Source organism: Natator depressus, chromosome 21 (genome assembly GCF_965152275.1).
Source record: "Natator depressus isolate rNatDep1 chromosome 21, rNatDep2.hap1, whole genome shotgun sequence".
NCBI lineage: Eukaryota > Metazoa > Chordata > Testudines > Cheloniidae > Natator > Natator depressus.
The window spans coordinates 16,897,424-16,914,488 of NC_134254.1; the positions used below are offsets into that span (position 1 = coordinate 16,897,424).

General features: G+C 65.9%; 1 protein-coding gene across 1 annotated transcript in view; it reads left to right on the forward strand.

Annotated features, from left to right (window-relative positions):
• Positions 1-17,065, forward strand: part of CPNE5 (copine 5) — a 200,023-nt gene that overhangs the window by 104,639 nt on the left and 78,319 nt on the right. The window contains exons 9-10 of the mRNA XM_074936000.1: positions 13,163-13,266; positions 14,967-15,071. Of these exons, the coding sequence (XP_074792101.1) occupies positions 13,163-13,266; positions 14,967-15,071 (209 nt within the window). The remainder of the gene's footprint in view (positions 1-13,162; positions 13,267-14,966; positions 15,072-17,065) is intronic.

Genomic DNA, 17,065 nt, shown 5'->3' on the forward strand with positions numbered 1-17,065 from the left:
ACATCTAGGTATGGAAATTGTATGGCGGGCCATGAATGTCCACAAAATTGGGGGTTGGGGTGTGGGAGGGGGTGAGGGCTCTGGCTGGGGGAGTGGGCTCTGGGGTGGGGCCAGAAATGAGGAGTTCAGGATGTGGGAGGGAGCTCCAGGCTGGGGCATGGGGTTGGGGTGCGTGTGGGGGGTGAGGGTTCTGGGATTGGGCTGGGTATGAGGGGTTTGGGGTTCAGGAGGATGCTTTGGGCTGGGACTGAGGGGTTCAGAGGGCAGGATGGGGCTGGGGCAGGGGGTTGGGGCATGGGAGGGGGTCAGGGGTGCAGGCTCTGGGTGGCGCTTACCTCAAGCAGCTCCCGGAAACAGCAGCATGTCCCCCACTCTGTCTCCCATCTGCAGGTGATGCCCCTGCATCTCAAATTGGCTGTGGTTCCTAGCCAATGGGAGCTGTGGGGGAGGTGCTTGGGGCAGGGGCAGTGTGCAGAGCCCCCTGGCTGCCCCTACGCGTAGGAGCTGGATGGGGTACATGCCACTGCTTCTGGGAGCTGTGCGGATCCATGGCACGCACAGCGTGGGGCAAGCCCCTGACCCCGCTCACCGGCTGGAGCGGGACAAGCCCCAGACCCCGTTCCCCAGTGGGAACTCAACATCTGAAGGGCCGGATGCAGTCACTGGGCCGTAGTTTACCCTCCCCTGCTCCAGGGCATCCGTAAGGGGAGGCAGTGCTCAGGGAGCAGCCAGCCCGCCAGCCCTGCATTTGCAGTCTGTCCCCACTGTCCGTTTCTGCTGCCTTGGGGCTGATTCCCCAGGATTATTGTAATAACACGTCGCTGTGGGGGGCTCAAAGGGCTTTGGGTAAGCACTATAATCCCCATCACACAGAGGGGGAGACAAGCACACAGGGGGAGTGACCAGCCCAAGGTCTCACTGCCAGGTAGGGGCAAAGCCAGGGACCCAGGAGTCCTGACTGCTAAGCTCCTCCTCTAAGCACAGACAACATTCCTTACCAGAGCTAGTGATAGAACCCAGGAGCCCTCCCAGTCTTCTGCTCTAACCATTAGACCGGGCTCCTCCAGGCTCAGTCACAAACGTATTCTGAAAGGGATGCAGTGGCTGGATCGCTCGCTCACTGCGGAAATGCAGCCATTGCTGGGGCGGAGCACATCAGCTGTTCACCCGCCCATGGCCACGCTGTGCAACAACTTAGGGGAAGAGAAGAAAAGGATCCTGGAGCCAGCTGAAGCTGCAGGGGGAATTTGGTGTGGCACAGTAGGATCCAGGCTGGAATTTGGCCAGGGCACTGGGATTCTCTGCCCCAACCTTGGGGAAACAACCTGGGGAGTTTTAAAATCCCCAAAGGATCAGTTTTACTGCTTGTCTGAATGGCAGCCCCTCCAGCAGCACAGCGCCCCCTAGTGCCACGCTGGGGCATTGGCGTCAGCACTGACTGCCTGGGGAGAGCGCCCCCTTCTGACTGACTAATACCACTTCCTGCAGTTCCTGGGTGCTACTTGGAGACCTCTCATCTGGGGGCTGTGTCATGTGATCACAATAGGTCATGCGCTTATTAATAAAAGACCCACGCAGGCCAATCTAAGCTGGTGGAAACCAGAGGCTGCTAGTGGCAGTTCCAGGGACCGTTTAACCTTGCTACAGCCAGCAACAGCCCCAAACCCCCCATCCCATAGTCAATGGCAAAACCCGCCGGCAGCTTGGTGGTGCGTCATCCCCCGCAGAACATGGAATTGAGCAAAACTCAGCCGCGGGAGAACCAGGAAATGCACAGTTAAGGGTTTCTCCTGCCTCCACTTCCCGATAGCGAGCATGAGCCCAGCCCCTCTGCCCCTTCATTTCTGCTGCCCTCAGTGAACTTCCCTGACAGCCACCAGCCGAGGTCCAGAGACGCTGCTGGATTCGGGGCCCCATCTCCCTTGCAGCCCAGGCTGCTGGCTTGCTGGCACTGCCTAGGCTGTGCCTTGGGGCGTTCTGGCTGCATGGGGCTTGGTCCTTGTGGGCTGCCATGAGGCATGGCGCGTCCCAAGCAGGGTGGGATGCACAGAGGGAGCTGCCCCTGTATTAACGAGAGCTGCCTCAGCCACCAGAAAGGGGACCTTCCCCAAGGCTGACGTCTGCTCTGGTGTCTCCTCACGAACACACAGCTCGTGCTGAGGCCAGGCCTCCCGCAGGGCCCAGCTGTGACACTTTACGTGGCAGCTCCTGGGCTTCCTGCGCTGGGATGTCCCCTTTTCTGTTGCTCCTGGTGGAGCTGTGGGGAGTCCGAGCTCACTGGTTGCAGGCGAGGGTTGGCTCGGCACGGAACTTCTCCCCAGCTCAGACGGGCAGGGACCTCAGGGGGTTTGCCTTCCTCTGCAGCATGGGGACCCTCTGGGCAAGTCTCAGCTAATCAATCAGGTGCTGGGGCCCCTCAGTTCCTGAGGATGGCAACGCTTTGATCTAACGACAGGCTTTGGGCCAGTGAGGGAGGGCTGGGTGCCATTTGGGGGTCTGTGCTACGCAGGCGGCCAGGAGATGGTCTAGGGCAGGGGTTCTCAAACTGGGGGTCGGGACCCCTCAAGGGGGTTGTGAGGTTATTACATGGGGGGTCACGAGCTGTCAGCCTCAACCCCAAACCCCGCTTTGCCTCCAGCATTTATAATGATTTTAAATATATAAAAAAGTGTTTTTAATTTATAAGGGGGGGTCGCACGCAGAGGCTTGCTGTGTGAAAGGGGTCACCAGGACAAAAGTCTGAGACCCCCTGGTTTAGGGCCCTTCTGGACTTAATGCTGTGAACCTTCCCCTTGCACGGTCCTGCTCTTTTATCAGCATGCAACCTCTGCCACACCATGCCAGCCCTGCAGCCCCCCAGCCCTGCCACTGCCCCCCAGCCCTGCAGCCCCCCAGCCCTGCCACTGCCCCCCAGCTCTGCCACTGCCCCCCAGCCCTGCAGCCCCCCAGCCCTGCCACTGCCCCCCAGCCCTGCAGCCCCCCAGCCCTGCCACTGCCCCCCAGCTCTGCCACTGCCCCCCAGCCCTGCAGCCCCCCAGCTCTGCCACTGCCCCTCAGTCCGACCCGCAGCCCCCTGCTATTCCAGCCCTGCAGCCCCCCAGCCCTGCCGCTGCCCCCCAGTCCGACCCGCAGCCCCCTGCTATTCCAGCCCTGCAGCCCCCCAACCCTGCCACTGCCCCCCAGCCCGACCCGCAGCCCCCTGCTATTCCAGCCCTGCAGCCCCCCAGCCCTGCCACTGCCCCCCAGCTCTGCCACTGCCCCCCAGTCCGACCCGCAGCCCCCTGCTATTCCAGCCCTGCAGCCCCCCAGCTCTGCCACTGCCCCCCAGTCCGACCCGCAGCCCCCTGCTATTCCAGCCCTGCAGCCCCCCAGCTCTGCCACTGCCCCCCAGTCCGACCCGCAGCCCCCTGCTATTCCAGCCCTGCAGCCCCCCAGCTCTGCCACTGCCCCCCAGTCCGACCCACAGCCCCCTGCTATTCCAGCCCTGCAGCCCCCAGCTCTGCCACTGCCCCCCAGTCCGACCCGCAGCCCCCTGCTATTCCAGCCCTGCAGCCCCCCAGCTCTGCCGATGCCCCTCAGTCCGACCTGCAGCCCCCTGCTATTCCAGCCCTGCAGCCCCCCAGCTCTGCCACTGCCCCTCAGTCCGACCCGCAGCCCCCTGCTATTCCAGCCCTGCAGCCCCCAGCTCTGCCACTGCCCCTCAGTCCGACCCGCAGCCCCCTGCTATTCCAGCCCTGCAGCCCCCCAGCTCTGCCACTGCCCCTCAGTCCGACCCGCAGCCCCCTGCTATTCCAGCCCTGCAGCCCCCCAGCTCTGCCACTGCCCCCCAGTCCGACCCGCAGCCCCCTGCTATTCCAGCCCTGCAGCCCCCCAGCTCTGCCACTGCCCCTCAATCCGACCCGCAGCCCCCTGCTATTCCAGCCCTGCAGCCCCCCAGCTCTGCCACTGCCCCCCAGTCCGACCCGCAGCCCCCTGCTATTCCAGCCCTGCAGCCCCCCAGCTCTGCCACTGCCCCTCAGTCCGACCCGCAGCCCCCTGCTATTCCAGCCCTGCAGCCCCCCAGCTCTGCCGATGCCCCCCAGTCCGACCCGCAGCCCCCTGCTATTCCAGCCCTGCAGCCCCCCAGCTCTGCCGATGCCCCCCAGTCCGACCCGCAGCCCCCTGCTATTCCAGCCCTGCAGCCCCCCAGCTCTGCCACTGCCCCTCAGTCCGACCCGCAGCCCCCTGCTATTCCAGCCCTGCAGCCCCCCAGCTCTGCCGTTGCCCCCCAGTCCGACCCGCAGCCCCCTGCTATTCCAGCCCTGCAGCCCCCCAGCTCTGCCACTGCCCCTCAGTCCGACCCGCAGCCCCCTGCTATTCCAGCCCTGCAGCCCCCCAGCTCTGCCGATGCCCCCCAGTCCGACCCGCAGCCCCCTGCTATTCCAGCCCTGCAGCCCCCGAGCTCTGCCACTGCCCCTCAGTCCGACCCGCAGCCCCCTGCTATTCCAGCCCTGCAGCCCCCCAGCCCTGCCACTGCCCCCCAGCTCTGCCACTGCCCCCCAGTCCGACCCGCAGCCCCCTGCTATTCCAGCCCTGCAGCCCCCCAGCTCTGCCACTGCCCCCCAGTCCGACCCGCAGCCCCCTGCTATTCCAGCCCTGCAGCCCCCCAGCTCTGCCACTGCCCCCCAGTCCGACCCGCAGCCCCCTGCTATTCCAGCCCTGCAGCCCCCCAGCTCTGCCACTGCCCCCCAGTCCGACCCGCAGCCCCCTGCTATTCCAGCCCTGCAGCCCCCCAGCTCTGCCACTGCCCCCCAGTCCGACCCGCAGCCCCCTGCTATTCCAGCCCTGCAGCCCCCCAGCTCTGCCACTGCCCCCCAGTCCGACCCGCAGCCCCCTGCTATTCCAGCCCTGCAGCCCCCAGCTCTGCCACTGCCCCCCAGTCCGACCCGCAGCCCCCTGCTATTCCAGCCCTGCAGCCCCCCAGCTCTGCCGATGCCCCTCAGTCCGACCCGCAGCCCCCTGCTATTCCAGCCCTGCAGCCCCCCAGCTCTGCCACTGCCCCTCAGTCCGACCCGCAGCCCCCTGCTATTCCAGCCCTGCAGCCCCCAGCTCTGCCACTGCCCCTCAGTCCGACCCGCAGCCCCCTGCTATTCCAGCCCTGCAGCCCCCCAGCTCTGCCACTGCCCCTCAGTCCGACCCGCAGCCCCCTGCTATTCCAGCCCTGCAGCCCCCCAGCTCTGCCACTGCCTCCCAGTCCGACCCGCAGCCCCCTGCTATTCCAGCCCTGCAGCCCCCCAGCTCTGCCACTGCCCCTCAGTCCGACCCGCAGCCCCCTGCTATTCCAGCCCTGCAGCCCCCCAGCTCTGCCACTGCCCCCCAGTCCGACCCGCAGCCCCCTGCTATTCCAGCCCTGCAGCCCCCAGCTCTGCCACTGCCCCCCAGTCCGACCCGCAGCCCCCTGCTATTCCAGCCCTGCAGCCCCCCAGCTCTGCCACTGCCCCCCAGTCCGACCCGCAGCCCCCTGCTATTCCAGCCCTGCAGCCCCCCAGCTCTGCCACTGCCCCTCAGTCCGACCCGCAGCCCCCTGCTATTCCAGCCCTGCAGCCCCCCAGCTCTGCCGATGCCCCCCAGTCCGACCCGCAGCCCCCTGCTATTCCAGTCCTGCAGCCCCCCAGCTCTGCCACTGCCCCTCAGTCCGACCCGCAGCCCCCTGCTATTCCAGCCCTGCAGCCCCCCAGCTCTGCCGATGCCCCCCAGTCCGACCCGCAGCCCCCTGCTATTCCAGCCCTGCAGCCCCCCAGCTCTGCCACTGCCCCTCAGTCCGACCCGCAGCCCCCTGCTATTCCAGCCCTGCAGCCCCCCAGCTCTGCCGATGCCCCCCAGTCCGACCCGCAGCCCCCTGCTATTCCAGCCCTGCAGCCCCCCAGCTCTGCCACTGCCCCTCAGTCCGACCCGCAGCCCCCTGCTATTCCAGCCCTGCAGCCCCCCAGCTCTGCCGATGCCCCCCAGTCCGACCCGCAGCCCCCTGCTATTCCAGCCCTGCAGCCCCCCAGCTCTGCCACTGCCCCTCAGTCCGACCCGCAGCCCCCTGCTATTCCAGCCCTGCAGCCCCCCAGCTCTGCCGATGCCCCCCAGTCCGACCCGCAGCCCCCTGCTATTCCAGCCCTGCAGCCCCCCAGCTCTGCCACTGCCCCTCAGTCCGACCCGCAGCCCCCTGCTATTCCAGCCCTGCAGCCCCCCAGCTCTGCCACTGCCCCTCAGTCTGACCCGCAGCCCCCTGCTATTCCAGCCCTGCAGCCCCCCAGCTCTGCCACTGCCCCTCAGTCCTGACCCGCAGCCCCCTGCTATTCCAGCCCTGCAGCCCCCCAGCTCTGCCACTGCCCCTCAGTCCGACCCGCAGCCCCCTGCTATTCCAGCCCTGCAGCCCCCCAGCTCTGCCGATGCCCCTCAGTCCGACCCGCAGCCCCCTGCTATTCCAGCCCTGCAGCCCCCCAGCTCTGCCGATGCCCCTCAGTCCTGACCCACAGCCCCCTGCTATTCCAGCCCTGCAGCCCCCCAGCTCTGCCACTGCCCCCCAATCCGACCCGCAGCCCCCTGCTATTCCAGCCCTGCAGCCCCCCAGCTCTGCCACTGCCCCTCAGTCCGACCCGCAGCCCCCTGCTATTCCAGCCCTGCAGCCCCCCAGCTCTGCCACTGCCCCTCAGTCTGACCCGCAGCCCCCTGCTATTCCAGCCCTGCAGCCCCCCAGCTCTGCCACTGCCCCTCAGTCCTGACCCGCAGCCCCCTGCTATTCCAGCCCTGCAGCCCCCCAGCTCTGCCACTGCCCCTCAGTCCGACCCGCAGCCCCCTGCTATTCCAGCCCTGCAGCCCCCCAGCTCTGCCGATGCCCCTCAGTCCGACCCGCAGCCCCCTGCTATTCCAGGCCTGCAGCCCCCCAGCTCTGTCACTGCCCCTCAGTCCTGACCCGCAGCCCCCTGCTATTCCAGCCCTGCAGCCCCCCAGCTCTGCCGATGCCCCTCAGTCCTGACCCACAGCCCCCTGCTATTCCAGCCCTGCAGCCCCCCAGCTCTGCCACTGCCCCCCAGTCCGACCCGCAGCCCCCTGCTATTCCAGCCCTGCAGCCCCCCAGCTCTGCCACTGCCCCTCAGTCCGACCCGCAGCCCCCTGCTATTCCAGCCCTGCAGCCCCCCAGCTCTGCCGATGCCCCCCAGTCCGACCCGCAGCCCCCTGCTATTCCAGCCCTGCAGCCCCCCAGCTCTGCCACTGCCCCTCAGTCCGACCCGCAGCCCCCTGCTATTCCAGCCCTGCAGCCCCCCAGCTCTGCCGATGCCCCCCAGTCCGACCCCCAGCCCCCTGCTATTCCAGCCCTGCAGCCCCCCAGCTCTGCCGATGCCCCCCAGTCCGACCCGCAGCCCCCTGCTATTCCAGCCCTGCAGCCCCCCAGCTCTGCCGATGCCCCCCAGTCCGACCCGCAGCCCCCTGCTATTCCAGCCCTGCAGCCCCCCAGCTCTGCCACTGCCCCTCAGTCCGACCCGCAGCCCCCTGCTATTCCAGCCCTGCAGCCCCCCAGCTCTGCCGATGCCCCCCAGTCCGACCCGCAGCCCCCTGCTATTCCAGCCCTGCAGCCCCCGAGCTCTGCCACTGCCCCTCAGTCCGACCCGCAGCCCCCTGCTATTCCAGCCCTGCAGCCCCCCAGCCCTGCCACTGCCCCCCAGCTCTGCCACTGCCCCCCAGTCCGACCCGCAGCCCCCTGCTATTCCAGCCCTGCAGCCCCCCAGCTCTGCCACTGCCCCCCAGTCCGACCCGCAGCCCCCTGCTATTCCAGCCCTGCAGCCCCCCAGCTCTGCCACTGCCCCCCAGTCCGACCCGCAGCCCCCTGCTATTCCAGCCCTGCAGCCCCCCAGCTCTGCCACTGCCCCCCAGTCCGACCCGCAGCCCCCTGCTATTCCAGCCCTGCAGCCCCCCAGCTCTGCCACTGCCCCCCAGTCCGACCCGCAGCCCCCTGCTACTCCAGCCCTGCAGCCCCCCAGCTCTGCCACTGCCCCCCAGTCCGACCCGCAGCCCCCTGCTATTCCAGCCCTGCAGCCCCCAGCTCTGCCACTGCCCCCCAGTCCGACCCGCAGCCCCCTGCTATTCCAGCCCTGCAGCCCCCCAGCTCTGCCGATGCCCCTCAGTCCGACCCGCAGCCCCCTGCTATTCCAGCCCTGCAGCCCCCCAGCTCTGCCACTGCCCCTCAGTCCGACCCGCAGCCCCCTGCTATTCCAGCCCTGCAGCCCCCAGCTCTGCCACTGCCCCTCAGTCCGACCCGCAGCCCCCTGCTATTCCAGCCCTGTAGCCCCCCAGCTCTGCCACTGCCCCTCAGTCCGACCCGCAGCCCCCTGCTATTCCAGCCCTGCAGCCCCCCAGCTCTGCCACTGCCCCTCAGTCCGACCCGCAGCCCCCTGCTATTCCAGCCCTGCAGCCCCCCAGCTCTGCCACTGCCCCTCAGTCCGACCCGCAGCCCCCTGCTATTCCAGCCCTGCAGCCCCCCAGCTCTGCCACTGCCCCCCAGTCCGACCCGCAGCCCCCTGCTATTCCAGCCCTGCAGCCCCCCAGCTCTGCCACTGCCCCTCAGTCCGACCCGCAGCCCCCTGCTATTCCAGCCCTGCAGCCCCCCAGCTCTGCCGATGCCCCCCAGTCCGACCCGCAGCCCCCTGCTATTCCAGTCCTGCAGCCCCCCAGCTCTGCCACTGCCCCTCAGTCCGACCCGCAGCCCCCTGCTATTCCAGCCCTGCAGCCCCCCAGCTCTGCCGATGCCCCCCAGTCTGACCCGCAGCCCCCTGCTATTCCAGCCCTGCAGCCCCCCAGCTCTGCCACTGCCCCTCAGTCCGACCCGCAGCCCCCTGCTATTCCAGCCCTGCAGCCCCCCAGCTCTGCCGATGCCCCCCAGTCCGACCCGCAGCCCCCTGCTATTCCAGCCCTGCAGCCCCCCAGCTCTGCCACTGCCCCTCAGTCCGACCCGCAGCCCCCTGCTATTCTAGCTCTGCAGCCCCCCAGCTCTGCCGATGCCCCCCAGTCCGACCCGCAGCCCCCTGCTATTCCAGCCCTGCAGCCCCCCAGCTCTGCCACTGCCCCTCAGTCCGACCCGCAGCCCCCTGCTATTCCAGCCCTGCAGCCCCCCAGCTCTGCCACTGCCCCTCAGTCTGACCCGCAGCCCCCTGCTATTCCAGCCCTGCAGCCCCCCAGCTCTGCCACTGCCCCTCAGTCCTGACCCGCAGCCCCCTGCTATTCCAGCCCTGCAGCCCCCCAGCTCTGCCACTGCCCCTCAGTCCGACCCGCAGCCCCCTGCTATTCCAGCCCTGCAGCCCCCCAGCTCTGCCGATGCCCCTCAGTCCGACCCGCAGCCCCCTGCTATTCCAGCCCTGCAGCCCCCCAGCTCTGTCACTGCCCCTCAGTCCTGACCCGCAGCCCCCTGCTATTCCAGCCCTGCAGCCCCCCAGCTCTGCCGATGCCCCTCAGTCCTGACCCACAGCCCCCTGCTATTCCAGCCCTGCAGCCCCCCAGCTCTGCCACTGCCCCTCAGTCCGACCCGCAGCCCCCTGCTATTCCAGCCCTGCAGCCCCCCAGCTCTGCCACTGCCCCTCAGTCTGACCCGCAGCCCCCTGCTATTCCAGCCCTGCAGCCCCCCAGCTCTGCCACTGCCCCTCAGTCCTGACCCGCAGCCCCCTGCTATTCCAGCCCTGCAGCCCCCCAGCTCTGCCACTGCCCCTCAGTCCGACCCGCAGCCCCCTGCTATTCCAGCCCTGCAGCCCCCCAGCTCTGCCGATGCCCCTCAGTCCGACCCGCAGCCCCCTGCTATTCCAGCCCTGCAGCCCCCCAGCTCTGTCACTGCCCCTCAGTCCTGACCCGCAGCCCCCTGCTATTCCAGCCCTGCAGCCCCCCAGCTCTGCCGATGCCCCTCAGTCCTGACCCACAGCCCCCTGCTATTCCAGCCCTGCAGCCCCCCAGCTCTGTCACTGCCCCTCAGTCCTGACCCGCAGCCCCCTGCTATTCCAGCCCTGCAGCCCCCCAGCTCTGCCACTGCCCCTCAGTCCGACCCGCAGCCCCCTGCTATTCCAGCCCTGCAGCCCCCCAGCTCTGCCACTGCCCCCCAGTCCGACCCGCAGCCCCCTGCTATTCCAGCCCTGCAGCCCCCCAGCTCTGCCACTGCCCCTCAGTCCGACCCGCAGCCCCCTGCTATTCCAGCCCTGCAGCCCCCCAGCTCTGCCGATGCCCCCCAGTCCGACCCGCAGCCCCCTGCTATTCCAGCCCTGCAGCCCCCCAGCTCTGCCGATGCCCCCCAGTCCGACCCGCAGCCCCCTGCTATTCCAGCCCTGCAGCCCCCCAGCTCTGCCACTGCCCCTCAGTCCGACCCGCAGCCCCCTGCTATTCCAGCCCTGCAGCCCCCCAGCTCTGCCGTTGCCCCCCAGTCCGACCCGCAGCCCCCTGCTATTCCAGCCCTGCAGCCCCCCAGCTCTGCCACTGCCCCTCAGTCCGACCCGCAGCCCCCTGCTATTCCAGCCCTGCAGCCCCCCAGCTCTGCCGATGCCCCCCAGTCCGACCCGCAGCCCCCTGCTATTCCAGCCCTGCAGCCCCCGAGCTCTGCCACTGCCCCTCAGTCCGACCCGCAGCCCCCTGCTATTCCAGCCCTGCAGCCCCCCAGCCCTGCCACTGCCCCCCAGCTCTGCCACTGCCCCCCAGTCCGACCCGCAGCCCCCTGCTATTCCAGCCCTGCAGCCCCCCAGCTCTGCCACTGCCCCCCAGTCCGACCCGCAGCCCCCTGCTATTCCAGCCCTGCAGCCCCCCAGCTCTGCCACTGCCCCCCAGTCCGACCCGCAGCCCCCTGCTATTCCAGCCCTGCAGCCCCCCAGCTCTGCCACTGCCCCCCAGTCCGACCCGCAGCCCCCTGCTATTCCAGCCCTGCAGCCCCCCAGCTCTGCCACTGCCCCCCAGTCCGACCCGCAGCCCCCTGCTATTCCAGCCCTGCAGCCCCCCAGCTCTGCCACTGCCCCCCAGTCCGACCCACAGCCCCCTGCTATTCCAGCCCTGCAGCCCCCAGCTCTGCCACTGCCCCCCAGTCCGACCCGCAGCCCCCTGCTATTCCAGCCCTGCAGCCCCCCAGCTCTGCCGATGCCCCTCAGTCCGACCCGCAGCCCCCTGCTATTCCAGCCCTGCAGCCCCCAGCTCTGCCACTGCCCCTCAGTCCGACCCGCAGCCCCCTGCTATTCCAGCCCTGCAGCCCCCCAGCTCTGCCACTGCCCCTCAGTCCGACCCGCAGCCCCCTGCTATTCCAGCCCTGCAGCCCCCCAGCTCTGCCACTGCCCCTCAGTCCGACCCGCAGCCCCCTGCTATTCCAGCCCTGCAGCCCCCCAGCTCTGCCACTGCCCCTCAGTCCGACCCGCAGCCCCCTGCTATTCCAGCCCTGCAGCCCCCCAGCTCTGCCACTGCCCCCCAGTCCGACCCGCAGCCCCCTGCTATTCCAGCCCTGCAGCCCCCCAGCTCTGCCACTGCCCCTCAGTCCGACCCGCAGCCCCCTGCTATTCCAGCCCTGCAGCCCCCCAGCTCTGCCGATGCCCCCCAGTCCGACCCGCAGCCCCCTGCTATTCCAGTCCTGCAGCCCCCCAGCTCTGCCACTGCCCCTCAGTCCGACCCGCAGCCCCCTGCTATTCCAGCCCTGCAGCCCCCCAGCTCTGCCGATGCCCCCCAGTCCGACCCACAGCCCCCTGCTATTCCAGCCCTGCAGCCCCCCAGCTCTGCCACTGCCCCTCAGTCCGACCCGCAGCCCCCTGCTATTCCAGCCCTGCAGCCCCCCAGCTCTGCCGATGCCCCCCAGTCCGACCCGCAGCCCCCTGCTATTCCAGCCCTGCAGCCCCCCAGCTCTGCCACTGCCCCTCAGTCCGACCCGCAGCCCCCTGCTATTCCAGCCCTGCAGCCCCCCAGCTCTGCCGATGCCCCCCAGTCCGACCCGCAGCCCCCTGCTATTCCAGCCCTGCAGCCCCCCAGCTCTGCCACTGCCCCTCAGTCCGACCCGCAGCCCCCTGCTATTCCAGCCCTGCAGCCCCCCAGCTCTGCCGATGCCCCCCAGTCCGACCCGCAGCCCCCTGCTATTCCAGCCCTGCAGCCCCCCAGCTCTGCCACTGCCCCTCAGTCCGACCCGCAGCCCCCTGCTATTCCAGCCCTGCAGCCCCCCAGCTCTGCCACTGCCCCTCAGTCTGACCCGCAGCCCCCTGCTATTCCAGCCCTGCAGCCCCCCAGCTCTGCCACTGCCCCTCAGTCCTGACCCGCAGCCCCCTGCTATTCCAGCCCTGCAGCCCCCCAGCTCTGCCACTGCCCCTCAGTCCGACCCGCAGCCCCCTGCTATTCCAGCCCTGCAGCCCCCCAGCTCTGCCGATGCCCCTCAGTCCGACCCGCAGCCCCCTGCTATTCCAGCCCTGCAGCCCCCCAGCTCTGTCACTGCCCCTCAGTCCTGACCCGCAGCCCCCTGCTATTCCAGCCCTGCAGCCCCCCAGCTCTGCCGATGCCCCTCAGTCCTGACCCACAGCCCCCTGCTATTCCAGCCCTGCAGCCCCCCAGCTCTGTCACTGCCCCTCAGTCCTGACCCGCAGCCCCCTGCTATTCCAGCCCTGCAGCCCCCCAGCTCTGCCGATGCCCCTCAGTCCTGACGCGCAGCCCCCTGCTATTCCAGCCCTGCAGCCCCCCAGCTCTGTCACTGCCCCTCAGTCCTGACCCGCAGCCCCCTGCTATTCCAGCCCTGCAGCCCCCCAGCTCTGCCACTGCCCCTCAGTCCCAACCCCCAGCCCCTATTAGCCCAAACCTGGGCTCCCCCCAGCTCTGCCAGTGCTCCTCACTCCCGACCCGCAGCCCCCTGCTAGCCCAGTCATGGGCTCCACACATATGCACAGTTCTGCTGACATCCCTCAGGCCCAACCTGCAGCCCCCATTAGCCCAGTCCGAGGATCCCTCCCAATTCCTCCAGCACATCCCAGTTCTGACCCGACATCCCCACCCACCCCGCCCTAGGCCAGCCTGGCTGCCCCAGGGCAGAGGGTACCCATCGGGCTGGATCTCTCCCCTCGACCGCCCCCATGAGTGCAGGGCTGTTTCGGAGCCTGGTGGCATCGCCTGACCCCGGTGCCACTCACAGCGCGCGTGCTTCTCCCTCCAGGACGTGGCCACGATGCAGTTCTGTGCCAACAAGCTGGACAAGAAGGATTTCTTCGGGAAGTCCGACCCCTTCATGGTGTTCTACCGAAGCAATGAGGATGGAACGTAAGTGCCAGCCCAGCGCTCGCCTCCACAGGCTAGCAGGCCTGAGGGCGGGCTCCCATGCCTACCTGCCATGGCGCCATAAGGACCCCCTCAAGGTCCTGCCCTCTTGCTTCCAGCCCTCTGCCTGGTGCGGGCAAAGAGCAGAGAGGCAGCAGCATCCCTCTGCTCGGTGGCGGGGGAGAGGCCCTTGCTGGCTAGCTTGGTGGAACCAAGGCGGGGGAGGGGTTCGCTGCTGTGGCTGACCGCTGGTCAGTGTGAAGGAATGGGTGCTTTCAGGCCTGAGCCCGTACCCAGGAGCCGTCCCATTGGGTCTCACTGGGTACCAGTGACGTGCATGGCACATTAAAGCTGTGGGGAGTCAGGGACAGACAGCCCCCCAGACAGCGTGGCTTTGGCTGGCAGTCTGGCAAAGGCCAGCGTTCCAAGAGTTAATGGCAGAATTCCCCTGGATTTCTTGCTGCATCTCAAGACACCCGGGAAGGGACCCTCGGGGTTGGCCACAACCTGCTACCCTGACTGGCTCCAGGGTGCTCAGCGGTGTGAGTGCCTGCCATATAAAACACCACTTGGTTCCCAGCCCAGACAAATCTGTGAGATGCAACATGCATTAACCCCCACCCCACACACACACCCCCCTGCTGCCATTCACACCCATGTAAAGTGCATGTGACAGCTCTGGTCTGCTGGGCATGGGGGCCAGTGCATCCCTAGGCAGCAGGGCGGGGGAGGCAACCTCCCCTCGGCAGCCCATTGCAAGGTACTGTATGAAATTCCTCCTGAGCTCTCCCGAATCCAGCAGAGGAGAGACGAAAAGAGGCTGTAACTCCTCTGAGGGATGGGGATGCTTCATGAGCTGTGTGCCAAGCAGACGGAGACACTCATCCCATTGATCTCTCTGACTCAAAGACAAACAGGGCAGGGCTGAGCTGGCGCTCCCATTCGGAGCACATGCCGCAGGCTTGCATCAAAGGCAGCCGCTCTGCCTCCCCCCCCCCCATATGCAATGATTGGCATATTGCACAATAAAGACAAGTCCCATTTACCCTAGGCCTGCTGGCCGCAGACGTCAGGGAGGCTCACACCCGGGGGGGGGTGCTGTAAGCCGGCCTGGTCTGTAGCACGGTGAGACCCTGCACTCCCTGAGTGCTCCCCAGAGGGGCAGGGCCTGAGCATGAGAGGTTACAGAGTCTGAGCAGTGCCTAGATGTGACAGTCAGGGGCACCCAGCACCCACAGCTGCCACTGACTTCAGTGGGAGTCATGAGCACTCAGCTCCTCTCAGGATCAGGCCCTGAGAGGCCCTGCAGGCTGGTCTCCCCTCTAGACGCGCTCTGTGTATCTGGGCTGAGGCCCATGGTTGCAGGAGCAAGTCAAATCGTACGGAGAAAGTGTCAGGACGTCTGTCTGCAGGGCTGGGAACTCGCTCCAAAGCCCGCTAGAGAGATGGGAAAGCTCCTGGTCTTTGGGTCAGGCCCCAGACAAGGCCGCAGGCTCTGAGGGGATTCTCCAGCCACTAAAGCTTCGGTGGCAGCGTTTGCAAGGCCAGGCAAGTCTCCGCGTCGTCATCAAGGCTAAGGGGCCAGGTTTGAAGGCCCCACACAGCCAGAGAGGCCCCTAACACAGTCTCCAGGAAGGGGTCAGGGCTCTCAGGGTTAGCCCATGGCTTGGTTGGATAACCACACGCCCCTCCCTGCCCTGCAGCTTCACCATCTGCCACAAAATGGAAGTGGTGAAGAACACGCTGAACCCCGTGTGGCAGGCGTTCTCCATCCCTGTGCGAGCCCTCTGCAACGGAGACTATGACAGGTAGGGGCCCTCTTGTCCTCCCCTGCCCCCATGCTGCTGGCTTTGGGCTGGGGGGCTCTGGGGTTGGGGTGGAGTAAGACTGCACATCCTGGATCCTCCCAAACATAGCTCCAAAGGGGCCTCTGGACAGCCTCTTGCCCCAGGGTGATTCTGCAGCTCCCCCACTCCACAGCTGCTGCTCCTCCTGGAGGTGCCATGTGGGGTCCCAGCTATGGGTCGGCCTTTGACGTAAGCTAACACAAACACACAGCGACTGCCAGGCCAGAGGTCCTCCTCACCTTTGACTATACATCAGTGCCCGCTCTGTACCCTCTTCCTTTAATCTTGTTGGCAGCTGCCGTAGCTCCACGGCTTCAAACAAGCCCAGATCCCCTTAAGAGTGTTCACAGATAAGCAGGCTGTTTGCTGGCAGGTGCCACGACTTCCCTGGCCTAGAGGCTGCCAGGAATCATAGCCGTTAGAGATTAAAAAAATGCACAAGGGGCTTCGAGTCCATCTACAGGCCCCCATCCAGCCAGTGCAGGATTGTTCTGATGAGGTGAACTGTCCAGTCCAGTCTTGTCTGAAGTCATTCCAGTGCTGGGGTTCTGATCCATAAGAACGGCCATAATGGGTCAGACCAAAGGTCCATCTGGCCCAGTATCCTGTCTTCCGACAGTGGCCAATGTTGGCAATGAACAGAACAGGGTAATCATCAAATGATCCATCCCCTGTCGCCCATTCCCAGCTTCTGGCAAACAGAGGCTAGGGACACCATCCCTGCCCATCCTGGCTAGTAGCCGTTCATGGACCTATCCTCCATGAACTTATCTAGTTCTTTTTTGAACTTTATTATAGTCTTGGCCTTCACAACATCCTCTGGCAAGGAGTTCCACAGGTTGACTGTGCATAGTGTGAAGAAATACTTCCTTTTGTTTGTTTTAAACTTGCTGCCTATTAATTTCATTTGGTGACTCCTGGTTCTTGTCTTATGAGAAGGAGTAAATAACACTTCTTTACTCACTTTCTCCACACCAGTCATGATTTTATAGACCTCTATCATATCCCTCCTAAGTCGTCTCTTTTCCAAACTGAAAAGTCCCAGTCTTATTAATCTCTCCTCGCCTCCATACTCTAACAGAGTGGAGTGCTACACCATATGTTTATGGGGCAATGGGAAGGGAAGACTTTCCCACCCACACCAACCCCAGTACAAAAGACTTCTGAGATCTAAAGGGACACTTCACTGTGTCACCGTAGCAAGGCACTTCAAAGGGGCTCTTCCTGTTTGAAATCCTCCAGCTCCGCAGGCTTGGCTCAGCTCTAGATTGGACAGCCCCTGGCTGATCTCAGCAGTAGTGGAGAGGGATGGGGCCGCCGTTCCTAGAGACAGCTGCCTCCCTGCAGAGGCTGTGTGCTCAGAGAGTGGTTGATGAAGCAGTGGGCGGCAGGGATGCAAATGGACAGGCCTGGAGGTGGCTGCTTTGCTTTATTCAGAGAAGCCGGTAGCGCCTCTATTTAAATCCCAGGGGAAAGTCAGTCACCATTCCAGGGAGCAGGAGAGCCTGGCTGGGTGACAGGTGACTGACAAGGGTGCTAATCAGGCTAATGAGGGCACCTTCACGCTGACACACTGTACACAAAAATGCCAATTAGGGAGAGAATGAAGTCTAATAGGTACCATTAATCAACATGACATACTCTGCACTCAGCCTGGGGTATTCATAAAACATAATGCTGCATGCACTGCATGGCTCTTTATGTGTGGGGGATAAAGCCAGCGTTAATTACAGCCTTCTCTGGTGCAAACACACTAATAGTTACCTCTGCTTATAAGCTCTGCCTCTCCACCCCTGTACATTTCCAGGGCTGGCCTAAGAGCCGCCGTTTCTGCCAAGTGTGAGCTGCCTGATCCTCTCGCTGTGCAATGGGAACCTGGTCTCTCATCCTGAGGATGGGTGGTCAATTGCTTTCCCTGCCACTGACTCACTGTGCGACCTTGGCCAATTCTCTTT